At 51.0% G+C, this 13,007-nt stretch overlaps 1 protein-coding gene across 14 annotated transcripts in view; it reads left to right on the forward strand.

Annotated features, from left to right (window-relative positions):
* Cacna1b (calcium voltage-gated channel subunit alpha1 B) overlaps positions 1-11,964 on the forward strand; it is a 154,264-nt gene extending 142,300 nt beyond the window's left edge. For 12 of the 14 annotated variants that reach the window (XM_036184125.1, XM_036184129.1, XM_036184130.1 and 9 more), the window contains 8 exons: positions 973-1,080; positions 1,612-1,724; positions 2,408-2,535; positions 5,072-5,207; positions 5,445-5,561; positions 7,838-8,042; positions 8,318-8,562; positions 8,888-11,964. In XM_036184125.1, the coding sequence (XP_036040018.1) occupies positions 973-1,080; positions 1,612-1,724; positions 2,408-2,535; positions 5,072-5,207; positions 5,445-5,561; positions 7,838-8,042; positions 8,318-8,562; positions 8,888-9,418 (1,583 nt within the window). In that variant the 3' untranslated portion in view covers positions 9,419-11,964. The remainder of the gene's footprint in view (positions 1-972; positions 1,081-1,611; positions 1,725-2,407; positions 2,536-5,071; positions 5,208-5,444; positions 5,562-7,837; positions 8,043-8,317; positions 8,563-8,887) is intronic. The other 2 variants (XM_036184139.1, XM_036184128.1) reach the window with 2 other exon arrangements.
* The last annotated feature ends 1,043 nt before the right edge of the window (positions 11,965-13,007 follow it).

Below are 13,007 nucleotides of genomic sequence, written 5' to 3' on the forward strand. Positions count from 1 at the left end.
AAAGGATAGGTGAGATTTCTGCGATCTTTTCATAAGGGCACTTTTTTCTTTCTTTATTTCAAGACAGTTTCTCTGTGTAGTCTTATTTGTCCTGGAACTTACTCTGTAGATCAGGCTGGCCTCGAACTCACAGAGATCCGCCTGCCTCTGCCTCCCGAGTGCTGGGATTAAAGGCGTGCGCCACCACTACCTGGCTCTCATAAGGGCACTTTTAACACTTAACTCATTTAATGATAACCATCTTTTAGGCTTCTCCACAGTCACTGGTTCTTATGACTTCCGTGTAGGAATCATGGTATACCTTTCAATACATAGCACATATTTTGACCTCTTATAAAGCTTAACCTGAAGTGGGTCATAGATATAAATTGAAAATGATAAAAATTTCTAGAAGAAAAAGATACATTGGCAACTGAGTTAAGTGGAGATTTCTTTCTAGAAAGATGCAAGTCAGGGTTGACTACACGTGCTTCTTCCTCTGTCAGAGTATCAGAGTTTGGATCCTAGCACCACATCAGGAGGCTCACAAATAGCATCTGATGCCCCTTTCTGGCCTCCATTGTCAACCCTACAATCACACACAACATACATACATAAACAAATGAAATAAATGAACCAAAAATACATGAACCATACAAGAAAAAACTGATAAATTAAGCTTCATAAAAATTTAAAGTTTTACTCTTCAAAAGATATTTAAAGTGCTGGGGTTATAGCTCTGTTATAGAGCATGCATGCACACACATGCACACGCGTGCACGCACACACAGTTCCACCGTCTCCAGGACTACTCTGAAGGAAGAGCTGTACCTAGTGTGCAGGTCAGTGTGTCTTCATGTGTCTTCCTTTTAGCGCCATCTCTACCCTGTCGTCCCTCTACCCGTGCCTCCACACTGCCTCCAGCTCTGCCTGAATGAGCAGTCTGCAGGACTGCTCCTGACTCATCTTCCCTTTCTCCCTTTCCTGGCCCAGCAGGGACAAAGCAGCACCAGTGTGATGCCGAGCTGAGAAAGGAGATATCTTCTGTGTGGGCTAACCTACCCCAGAAAACTCTGGACTTACTCGTACCACCCCACAAACGTAAGTGGAGAGTGAAAGGCACCCATTTTCCCTCTGCCCCCACCTTCCATGGTCCCTCAAGGTATATGGGAGTATAGACGGGGAGTGTATTGCCTTGGAGAAGTGGGCTCCCCCCTCCCTCTGTAGCCATGCTTGAGGGCCCAGGAGCCATGAGAGGTGATCTGGGGTCCTCCAGTTTTGAGACTATAATCCTACAACACTTAAAAGAAATGCAACAGGGATCATACAGACCCAAAGAAGAGATGTTCAGTTCCAAGGACCTCTTGTTGGGATGCGTCAGTCCATCATAAAGGACACAGGACTAGTTAGTGTTGCTCAGAGTGGGATGCATTCTAAATCTAGAGGAGACGTGGTACTCGCTCCAGTGGCTGAGCCCTCATCTGAGCTGCTCAGCCCAGTGCATGTCCTGGAGTCCACATGGGGAAGAGGGAAGGAAGCTGCCTCCTTCCCCAGCTACGCTTTCTGAGGTTTCTTTGTGCTGTCTGCCCTCCAAACCTCTGCCTCTGGCTCTTCTCCATCTGCACTGTTCAGCTGATGGGATGACGGTGGGGAAAGTCTATGCAGCTCTGATGATATTTGACTTCTACAAACAAAACAAAACCACCAGAGATCAGACTCACCAAGCTCCCGGAGGCCTGCCCCAGGTACAGTTGTGGGAGACCTAATACCACTGGGCGGGGTTCTGGGGCGGGGGGGGGGGGCGCACAGGCTGCCTGCTGTCCTTTAGTACTTGCTTGCTAGTGTTGTGGGGTTTCGAATCTGAGAGCTGGTTTTCAAGGGTGGCGACAGAAGCTCCGAGCAGAATCACGTTTTCTGTGGTAGACAGAGGAGGGTGTGATGGGCCAGAGGAAGATTGTCAGCGATGGAAAGAGAAACTGTGTGAACACACAGGTACAGCCCAAAGAGATCCATGTCGATAGCCCAGAGTTGCTGTTGGCTTTGCTCATGGCTATGTGGGAGGTTTAGAATACATCTTCCTGCCACCGTTACAGCCATGTCTTCAGAGGCCACCACGTGGAGGTTCTGTTAGAAAAATCTTGTAGACACACAGAACGTCTTGTGCTATTTACCTGACCCTGGGTAGGAAATGAAGGTGTCGCTCCTGCAGTCTCCTCAGCCAGGAATTCCAGGTGGCAGTCACTGTAAACTGAGGACGGGATAACAGTTCTATCATATGAGCAGCCCTCAACTGTGTAGGTGGAGAAACTGCCTGCTGAAGAATAAGGAGCCCCATACTGTCCTGAGCAGACTGGACTCTCACATGCGGTTGCGGTTCCAGGCTGAGGTCCTCAGGCACAGGGCTCCTTTCCCCTGCTTTCCTCTGTAGATGGGCCCCGTGTCCCTCTTCCACCCTCTGAAGGCCACCCTGGAGCAGACCCAACCCGCTGTGCTTCGAGGAGCTCGGGTGTTCCTTCGACAGAAGAGTGCCACTTCCCTCAGCAACGGTGGTGCCATGTGAGTCTGGTGCAGAGTGGGAGGGGGAACTCACGGCCGGTCGGGGAAAGAAATCTGTGACCACACTCTAGCTGCTTTTCAATGCCATCCGGCCTCTAACTTACCTCCTGAAATACCTGAGGGGTTCATCCACAACCTGAACAGTCCTCTGAGGATAGGACCCATCCCACTTCCAGGGATGAACTCTGGAGCAATTCCTTGTCTGCCTCCACCCATGGGTACACATGAATGTTTGCTGCTGCTCGTGGTTTTCTATCTGCCTGCTCCTGTGGCGGACTTTGGGGTTAGCTGCATAGCATTAGGCAGACAGCATGGACTTGGGCAGATAGCTGTGCTACTCCTGAGGTGACAGCCACTGTATGTGCCTGTCTCTTAGATTCTCCTGTCACTGGCATCTAACGTCTGTGGGCTGTTAAGAAATTGTTTCCGCCTTGAGCTCCCAAATACCTATTCACAGACAATTAATTCTGATCTTCCTGGCTCCTCTGAGCCATCTCCCAGTTTGTCGTTTTGGCTTTGATTTCTGAAGCTGTTGCATTTCATAGACAAATAGGTCAGTCCTTTTTTCCCTTAACTCTTAGACGGTGTTTCTTGATATAAATTCAGAGTTAGATATCAAGGATTACCTTTCTCACCAAAGGTTGTGGACAAACTCTGGGCAGGGCTTGTTACACACTGAAAGCCACGCTCTTTCAGCTGTCCTTCATGTGTATTGATCTTTTCTCATGTGTGGACTCTAAGGGACTCACCACCTCATGCTGGCCCTGAAAATGGCAAGAGACGAAGGTGCAGCTCTTGTGTGGACCTCTTCTTCTGTCTCACAGGCAATAACCCTATCAGCAGCACACAGTCAGGCCCGAGTTCCTGTCATGGGCGGTAGACAATGCAGAGGGGATCCTGGCTGCAAGTGCTGTTGGAATTGCTCCAAGTTGAGGAGGTCCATCCTGGAACTTGCCACAACAGAGCCCTGCAAACACCCTCACTCATCTGCTTTCCCTTGAACAAGCTGGTTAGGGGCCCTCTTCTGGATTTAAACATAAACGTAAACAAAAACTCAGAACGTGTGTATAAGAGTGTGTGAGAGGGAATGTGTGCTTGGGCATACAGGACTTAGAGGTGTGTATGTGAGAGGGGCACATGTGACTTTTCTAGAAAAACATCTTTGATTTGATTTGATCCAGGCTTCCAGGAGGAAGATAAGCTTCAGGTACTTTGATGATTATAACCTCTGCATAAAGCAGTTAGAACTTTTACCGGAAGGTCAGTGTCTTAGTTAAGGTTTCTATTGCTGTGAATAGACACCATGGCCATGGCAACTCTGATAAAGGAAAATATTTAATTGGTGCTGGCTTACAGGTTCAGAGGTTTAGTCCATTATTGTCATGGTGGGACAGGGCAGTCAGTATACAGACAGACATGGTCCTAGAGAAGGAGCTGAGAGTCCTACATCTGGATCAGCAGGCAGCTGGAATAGAGAGTGTCACTGGGCCTGGCTCAAGCTTCTAAAACCTCAAAGCCCACCCACTGTGACACAGTTCCTTCAGCAAGGCCACACCTAGCCCAGCAAGGCCGCACCTCCAATAATGCTACTCCCTATGAATATGCGGGGACCGTTTTCATTCAGACCTCCACAGCCAGAGAACGCCCTCTCCACTGCCTCAGCAATGGAGGGTCTGAGATGTGCTGCGACCCCAGAGCTGGCAGTGCCCCAGGGTTTAGCCTGGACCCTCGCTCAGCTAGAGTTCTTTCCTGGGGTTGCTTCGAGAGTCATTGAGGTAAGATGACTTGCAATGCTCCCAGAAGACAATGGATGATTCTTGTTAAAAGTGCCCAGTGAGGACAGATCTGGCCTACTGCCTCAGTGTACTTGGGGTTCAGAAGTCTGGCCCTATGCTGAGTGTGCTAAGCTGACCCTCCTCAAGTGTCACTCAACCTGTGTGACACAAATGAGATCATTGCAGAGAGGCTGCCTGGGAAGATTCAGTGCTGTGGGGGAGGGGGGTCTTGCCCTGAATATGAACACTCCAAGCACCCGGAGGAGCAGGCGCAGTGAGTAGCAGGTGCTGAGGATATATAATCTGATAAGAAGCTGATGGAACACCACATGGGTCTTTTGTGGTGAAGAGGTGGTTGTAAGGAAGAGCCATCAGCAAGGAACTTCTGAGGAAAGAAGCCCAGGAAGAATTACGGAGTTCTCTTAGCTGCTGGTCATTTACCCAAGCTTTCTCACACGGTCACTTTATAGCTTTGTCCCTTCCCACCATGATCTGTGGCAAACGACATAGAACTGGTGCCCGCGCTGAAGAACTTGCCGATTGTCCCCAGACCAGGGAATGATGGATCTGGCTTTCCTTGAGGAAAGCCCTCTGCCCTCGGGAACCATCTAGAGCCCATGCTCTGTGATATATCTCAGTTTGGGGGCCGTGCCGGAGCTCCTGAGCTGGGATGCCAAGGTTATGGCTGGTGGAGATTCCCAGCAATGGCAATGCTCTGCAGCCCATAGGTCTCTAACCCTGCAGAACATTTCTCTCTCCAGACAAACCCAGGAGAGCGGCATCAAGGAGTCGCTGTCGTGGGGCACACAGAGGACCCAGGATGCACTTTATGAGGCCAGAGCCCCTCTAGAACGTGGCCATTCTGCAGAGATCCCTGTGGGGCAGCCAGGAAAACTGGTGAGCCCTCCATGGAGGGGTTATATGAGATCAGGGCAGGGATGTAAGATGTATGGGGAGCATGTAAGGTGTGGGTGTGTAAATTGGGGTGAGAATTGGGGATGAGAGAATGAGTTGAGGATGGGGTCAAGTAGTGTGAGAGTGGTAGGTAATAGGTCAGGGGTTGGAGCAGGTGAGATGGGATGAGCAGGGCCAGATAGCTCTATGATGTGTAACTGAGGAGGCACCATCCTCCAGGCTGTGGATGTCCAGATGCAGAACATGACATTGAGAGGACCTGATGGGGAGCCCCAGCCCGGGCTGGAGAGCCAAGGCCGGGCTGCCTCTATGCCACGCCTAGCGGCAGAAACACAGGTATGTTATCTTGGAAGGGTCTGGGCTGTGGGAGGATGAGGTGTCAATGGAGGAGGCTGCTTGATGACATGCATGAGAGGAGACTGGGGGTAGATAGAGCAGGCAGCAGCCTGGAGTCACCTGCCTGTGCAACTTTGGACACCTTCCCTCATGGGACATGGTGCCTGCCTCACCAGGACAGTCTCATTGTCAGAGACAGAGGCATTCATCCTGGAGTGGATCTACAGCTTTGGTGTCTTCATCCCAGTCTGGTCCTCCCAATTGTGGTGTCTCCTAGCCCTTGTGCCCAAGACTCTGCTGTCTCCCAGGTGTTCTCCTTCTGGCTCTCATACCCCTCAGCTCTGCTGTCTCCAGCTGTTTTCTGTCTTCCCCTCCCGAAGCATTCTACTCTAGGACCAGAACAGCTACTACAGTCCAGAAAGTCAGGCCTCGTGCCTCAGTCTACCCTTCTGTTGTTTGAGGCTCTGGGATGACCCTCACTGCCCTGTCCCTGAACCCCCATGCCTTCTCTAGCCTCTTGGGAGGTTTTTCTCATTAGGCACATTTATCTAGGATCAACAAACCCTTTCTCAAGGTCACAGAGAAGCATCTGTGGCATTGCCATTCTTGAAGCCAAGAAGGGACTGCAGGTTGACCTGTGTCTTTAGGACCTACCCAGGCCTGGGTGGTTCACCTCCTGGCTCTGTCCCTCCTTCTTCCTGTGGTCATAAATATGTCATGTGTTCTTTATTTTCACCCTGGTCTCCTCCCCTCTGGCCATGTCTTCCCTTTACAGTGTCTCCACATGGCTGTAGCCTACAGTGCCTCCCATCTCCCATCTTCCTTCCTTCCTTCTGCTGTTTTCTCTTCTGTCCTGTGGCCCCGCCCCTTGGTGTCACATGCTGATGAGGTGCTTCCTTCTGGCATTTAACCTTAAGGTGTCTGTGGTGGCTACGGTCCCCAGCAGTTTCTTTCCATAGCTCCTGAGTTTGTATGTCATAGTTGGAGGGTGGGGATGGGGGCAGCATGTAAGTCAGTCAGTCCTCCATGGCCAGACACTAGGCTGAGCTCCAGGAATCCAATCAATGAGAGAGAGGAGGGATTCTGCAGGTGGGGGACGTCGAGATCATGATGGGAGGACGTGCAGAGATGACCGGCCACACTAGTGGAAGCCCATGAACTGTGGACTGGTGCCTGTGGAGCCCCCATAGGACTGAACTAGGCCCTCTGGACAAGGAAGATGGTTGTTTGGCTCGAACTGTTTGGGGGGCACCCAGGAAGGGGGATCAGGATCCATCCCTGGTGCATGGGCAGGCTTTTGGGAGTCCAGTGCCTGTGGTGTGATGCCTTGAGCAGCCTTGGTGCAGTGGGGAGGGGCTTGGACCTGCCTAGGCTCAGTGTACCGGGCTCTGCTGACTCCCCATGGGAGACCTCGAATTGGGGGATGTGGGGTGGCTTGGGAGGGAGGGCTGGGGGGTTGGGAGGAGGTGGGATCTGTGGGTGCTATGTATAGTGAGTAGAAAATTTCTTAATAAAGAAAAATGAAAAAAAGTCAGTCCTCCAGATGAAAGCAATCACCCCTATAACCAGCTGTGAATCACTCTGGGATTCCCCAGTCGAACCAGCAGCCCCTCTCCTTGGACCCTCCAGCAGAGCCCACATGAAGCAACCCTGCTTCCAGTCTGCTTGTCTCTCAGACGTGGCTCCTTCTGCCTTGACTGGGTCATGATCAGGTTCATTTCCTCCGCCAATTAAAGAGTGGAAGGGTAGGAGAGGACTTGGAGTACACGGGGAGCAGATCTCCAGCACCAGAGATGGCAACAGGCTGAACAAGCAGCCCGAGAGAAGCACTTATGGGGGTGAGGAGACAGACGTACACATGCAGCAGACACATGGACATGCTTGGCTGGGGGAAACTGAAAAATCCACTCTCTCTTGACTGCTGGCGTTTCAGCCTCTGAAGAGTTTTCTCCCTCTCGTTTAGGGTTGGTAAGTTTGGAGACGGTGGATTGGCCTACAGTTGTTGTGTAACACATCCGATCCAGCCTGCTGAGCCAGCCCTGCAGCAGGAAGGGAGAGAAAAGTCGCACAGGGTCTTTGTTTTAAGATGCCAGGCTTTTGTCTCAGGTCAGGAGCCCGAGGAAGAAGCTGGCCATTTTGGAAATCCACCACCTTTATTACATAGCCGGACCCCTCTCCCTCTCTGTCTGCCTACCAGGAAATCTGTAACTCCTGGTCTCTCATCCGCCTGCTGACTCAGGCCATGTGCCTCCTCATCCCTTGTCCTCTGTCTGCAGCCTGCCCCTGATGCCAGCCCCATGAAGCGCTCCATCTCCACACTGGCTCCGCGCCCCCATGGGACTCACCTTTGCAACACAGTCCTGGACCGGCCTCCCCCTAGCCAGGCATCACATCACCATCATCACCGCTGCCACCGGCGCAGGGAAAAGAAGCAGAGGTCCCTGGAGAAGGGGCCCAGCCTGTCTGCTGACACAGAAGGTGGTACGTATACAGGGTCCGGGAAGCCTCAGAAGGGTGTGGTCTGATTTGGGATAGGGTCTAGCAGTCCACAGGACCATCTTCTCTTGGTGTTCCATATGGTCCCAGAACCTACCCACAACAGGGTATGAGTTCCAGTTCTGGGGACCAGGCAGGGCTAGTGGCTACCTCAGGCACCGAGTCTGTCATTTTGCCTCAGGAGACCATGTAGGTCTAGAGCCAGAGGTCTCTGACCTGCTCTGGGCTCAGCTGAGCTAACCCCTCTTCTTCTTGGCCAGCACCAAGTGGTGCTGCAGGATCTGGCCTGCCCCAAGGAGAAGGGTCCACAGGCTGCCGCCGGGAGCGCAAGCAAGAACGAGGAAGGTCCCAGGAGCGGAGGCAGCCTTCCTCTTCCTCTTCAGAGAAGCAGCGCTTCTATTCCTGTGACCGCTTTGGGAGTCGGGAGCCCCCACAACACAAGCCCTCCCTCAGCAGCCACCCTACATCGCCAACAGCGGCACTAGAGCCAGGACCCCACCCACAGGTAACCACACAAGACAGCATGGCTCACACGGTCCAGCTTTGCCTTCCCCAGACCTTTGAGTATCCTCCGCACCCTGCTGCCCAGCTCAAGCCTGCCTGTCTAGCCACTGCCTCCCGAAGCCGGTTGTGTCAGCTGCCCCAATCCTCAGCCCTCTCTTCCAGCCACTGCTTTGTTTTCCTCTCTGACTCTGAGCACGTGATCATTTCCTGCTTTCCCCTCCATTTGCCTTGCATCCTCCTGCTTCCTTCGTGATGATGCCTCTATTTCCTGTGTGCTGGATTAACGTGGTTTTTTATTTTTATTCGCTGTTGCCTTTTTCATGTAGGGCAGTGGTTCAGTTAATGGGAGCCCCTTGATGTCAACATCTGGTGCTAGCACCCCAGGCCGAGGTGGACGGAGGCAGCTCCCCCAGACTCCCCTGACCCCACGCCCCAGCATCACCTACAAGACCGCCAATTCCTCGCCTGTCCACTTTGCTGGGGGTCAGAGTGGCCTCCCAGCCTTCTCCCCTGGCCGTCTCAGCCGCGGCCTTTCTGAACACAATGCCCTGCTCCAGAAAGAGCCCCTGAGCCAGCCTCTAGCCCCTGGCTCTCGCATTGGCTCTGACCCTTACCTGGGGCAGCGTCTGGACAGTGGGGCCTCTGCCCACACTCTACCTGAGGATACACTCACTTTTGAAGAGGCGGTGGCCACCAACTCTGGCCGCTCCTCCAGGACTTCCTACGTGTCCTCCCTCACCTCCCAATCCCACCCTCTCCGCCGTGTGCCCAATGGCTACCACTGCACTTTGGGACTCAGCACCGGCGTCCGGGCACGGCACAGCTACCACCACCCAGACCAGGACCACTGGTGCTAACTGCACCATGACTGCCCACCCATGCACCAGCTCCGTGGGTGCGGGTTCCAGTTGATGAGTTTTATCATCCGCTCTGGGCTGTGGGGTCACAGCCCTGGGAGGAGGGTCCTCACATCATGGCCTCTGTGGTGGAGGCTCCTGCTTCTCTCCTTCCCTCCCTTTTACACTGGATGGACTAATAAAGCCCTTTCTTAGAGGGATATGGTTCTCTCTATCCTCCTGTGTACTGCCTTCCTGGGTTCCATGCCAGATGTTGGATCCTAAGCAGGAGGTAGCTGAGTTGAGATGGACCCAGCAAATCCAAATCCTTTGTCATGGCCTCCAGCATCCAGGGTGGGTACTTGGGACTTTCTTAGGAGGCCTGAGTCTCATGGAGAGTATTGTTTGTCTGAATGTGTAGCCTGGGGGATAGGGAGACCTTGAAAACAAGGAAAGGACCCCAGCTGTGTCTGGCAGCACCTGCCAGCATCAGTAATCCCGTGTCTGTTGTCTTGGAGTCAAACAGCGCGTGTGTGTGGAGATGCACTCAAGGCCTTCCATCTCTGCTGTCACCATAATAGGGACCAAATCTGGAGAACGTTGATGCTATTGATTCTGGTTTTCAGCTACATCACCTGTCACTGTTTGTCCTTTCTATATAGTTGATCTCAAAAAACCAGAAAACAGGGAAGGAAATGTCCATGTAACTTTAAAAACTCAACGTGTAGGGAGGCCTCTGTTTTGCATTGTTTCTGTGACTTGTATGTGATGTTCCTGTATGGATTCTACCCTGCCCAGGAAGTGCCCAATGCCCCTGGCTCCTCTGCTCAACCAAGTGCCTGATCTCCGGCTCTGAGCATCGTATATGAGGCCAGGCCTCGGGGACTGTCGGGTGGACTGGATGGGAACTGCTCAGAGCAGCATGGGAGCGTGTGTCAGAGAAACAGCTGCTGCACTCCATGCACCTCCCCAAGTGATGAGCTCTGAAGAAGCTGCAGAGTAGCAGTGTGTGCTCTCATGAGGCATTTTCAATCTGTTTTTTAATCTGATTCTCAGGGACGGGATGCCTGCCAAGTAGGGTATGATCTCTGTTGTGTTTAAAAAAAAAACAAACAAACTTGTTTTTACTGGATGCTGAAGAGTGAGCGCTAGGCACTAATAAAGAAGAGAGGGAATAGGGCAGGGGAAAAGGAGCTGGAAGCATAACAAGAAACAGGCAGGGAGGAAATGGCTCCTGGAAGGAGGCTGGGTGTCTAAAGCCTAGTGGAGTCCCTGGCCCCAGATCTGGGGAGGCAGCAGTCAAATAAAGCCTCACCTCATGGCTACTTTGCAAAGGGAAAACCCATACCCAGGAAGGGGTGAGATATGCACAGACAGCTGGGAGCCCATTAGGGGAAGGTTGCTCTCGGCAGGCAGGCAGGCACTCCTAGGTGTGTTTTGTGTTTTGAAATTTCTGATGACTTCTTGGTGGAAATGTTGGCTTCTATCCCACGTTTCTCACAGAAGCTGTGTGTGATTGTGTATGTGTGTGTGTGTGTGTGTGTGTGTGTGTGTGTGTGTGTGTGTGTGTAGGTGTGTTCACTGAGTGGCTGTTGTCAATCATAGGGCTATGCAACAAAAGACACATTACTAGAAACAAAACACAAGACCGCCACGTGGTCTAGGGTTTCAGCATGATTGTGACCAAACCTTTTATAGAATTTCCTTATATGAAGGCACAATACCCTGAAACTTTAATGATAACAGAGTATTTTATTCCAGTAGGGTAAAATTAAACAGGAACCTTGGACTGTGCATGTGACTGCACCTATGTTGCAAAGTAGAAGGATGTGCATTTTGATACTGACGTTCTGTCTCTGTTCCAAGCCCAGCCCTTGTTCTCTGGAGTGTTGAGTGTATACATTCTGTGTGGAACTACAGATGCCCCAGACAGCCCTGGGTTGGGAATCATCTTTACCCCACATTAGCATAGCTGGCTTTTCTTCCAGGCATTGGTATACATGAAAATCACAAGCAGGGAAAGGAGACATGGAGTCTTGTTTCCTGACTTTGGGTTTGTTTCTGTACTGTCTCTTCCTGTCTGTTCCCCCTGAAATTTCATAGTGAGTTGCCAAATTTGAAATGCAACAACCAGCTGTCTGCATCTGGAACCTGTCAAGCAGTGGCTGTAGTTTGGACAAGTTATGTGTGCATGTAAAATATATCCATATATACATTATACAAGTATGCGCATGAAATGTATATCTTCGTACTTTTTGATACAATGTATTCATTTGTTAATTTTTAATTATATTTGATATAAATTGAAGGTTTGTTGCAAAACTTTATATTTAACAGTGTTGAGAGAGAGAGAGAGAGAGAGAGAGAGAGAGAGAGAGAGAGATCCAATCATGCAACACAAATGGGATCTACTTTAAAAAGCAAAAACAAGTCCCTTGACTAGTTTGCTGCCTGAATAATATTTACAAACCAAACTTTGGATTCTGCTCTTGTTTCTACAATGACTTTTTGTATAAAGCAAAGTCCTTGGATTAAATAAAAACAACCAAAAAAATTCAAAATCAAAACCCAGGATGCTGCTGGGTGGTACCTGAGGACAGTGTGTCTCAGTGCGTCGGTGGAGAGGGTGCACTGTCAGGAATGCTCAAGAAAAATCGAGAACTTCAACAGTGTGCTTGTGAGCTCTAGGGTAAATGCAAGAGTGAGGTATGGTTTGACAAACAGGATGAGCATTGCTTGGAACCCTGCAGATGCCAGGATGGGAGTTGTCCAGATCATGCAGAGCAATATTACCCAGAATCCTTTGATGTAGGATGGATGTTGGTGCCCTGTAGTTCCAAGACAACACTACAGTGGGGGCTGTGCATGCAGGAAAGACGGTACTTACCCAGAATCCCTCAGTGCCCAGTGTGAGTGGGTGAATTGGGTTCTGCAGCTCTTAAGGTCACTAGGAGATTGTCTTCCGAGCTGCAGGTTCTGACAGTGGCTGGTGCTGGGCTGTTGTTGACTTCAAAGTCAAGAGCCTAAAAAGGCATCAGTCTCTGGCCAAGTCCCTCCAGCTCAAAGACTACGCTTGCTAGAGTGTCCTCGGAGCTGTGTCTGGTCTGCGCCCAGCCCTTGCTGTTATCTGCCCACTGATGTACGTAGCAGGGACACATGGTGTCCATGGACCTGTTCCCCTAGTGGTCAGGGCAGTCAAGTGCAGGGGCTGGAATTGATTCCTTGCCTCTTTTCTCTCCTGAATTTCCATGTTGGTATTGGAGGCAAACTCAGCAAGGCATCAACTGAAGCCCTCGAGCAGATTTTACTCTACTACCAAAGGAGGGAGGAGCCCAGCACCATTTTGATTGGTGCCGCGGTGACTTGACTGTTTTAGCTCTAGAACAAGAGATGTGGAGTGTGAGCTGTGGGCATCGCTACAAAGTGAGGCAGGACAAAGAGTCGGCCAGGCATATGATGAGGACAGCAGTATATGTAGCAGCTGTCTAGGTGGAACAGTGGTTTTAATGCTACTGCCATCTAAGCAAACCAAAACAAAACTAGGGTCGGCCACCTTTCTCAGTATGACAAAGATAGGAAGAATGGTGGGAAGCAGAGATTTAATCATGTG

The sequence above is a fragment of the Onychomys torridus genome, chromosome 4 (genome assembly GCF_903995425.1).
Source record: "Onychomys torridus chromosome 4, mOncTor1.1, whole genome shotgun sequence".
NCBI lineage: Eukaryota > Metazoa > Chordata > Mammalia > Rodentia > Cricetidae > Onychomys > Onychomys torridus.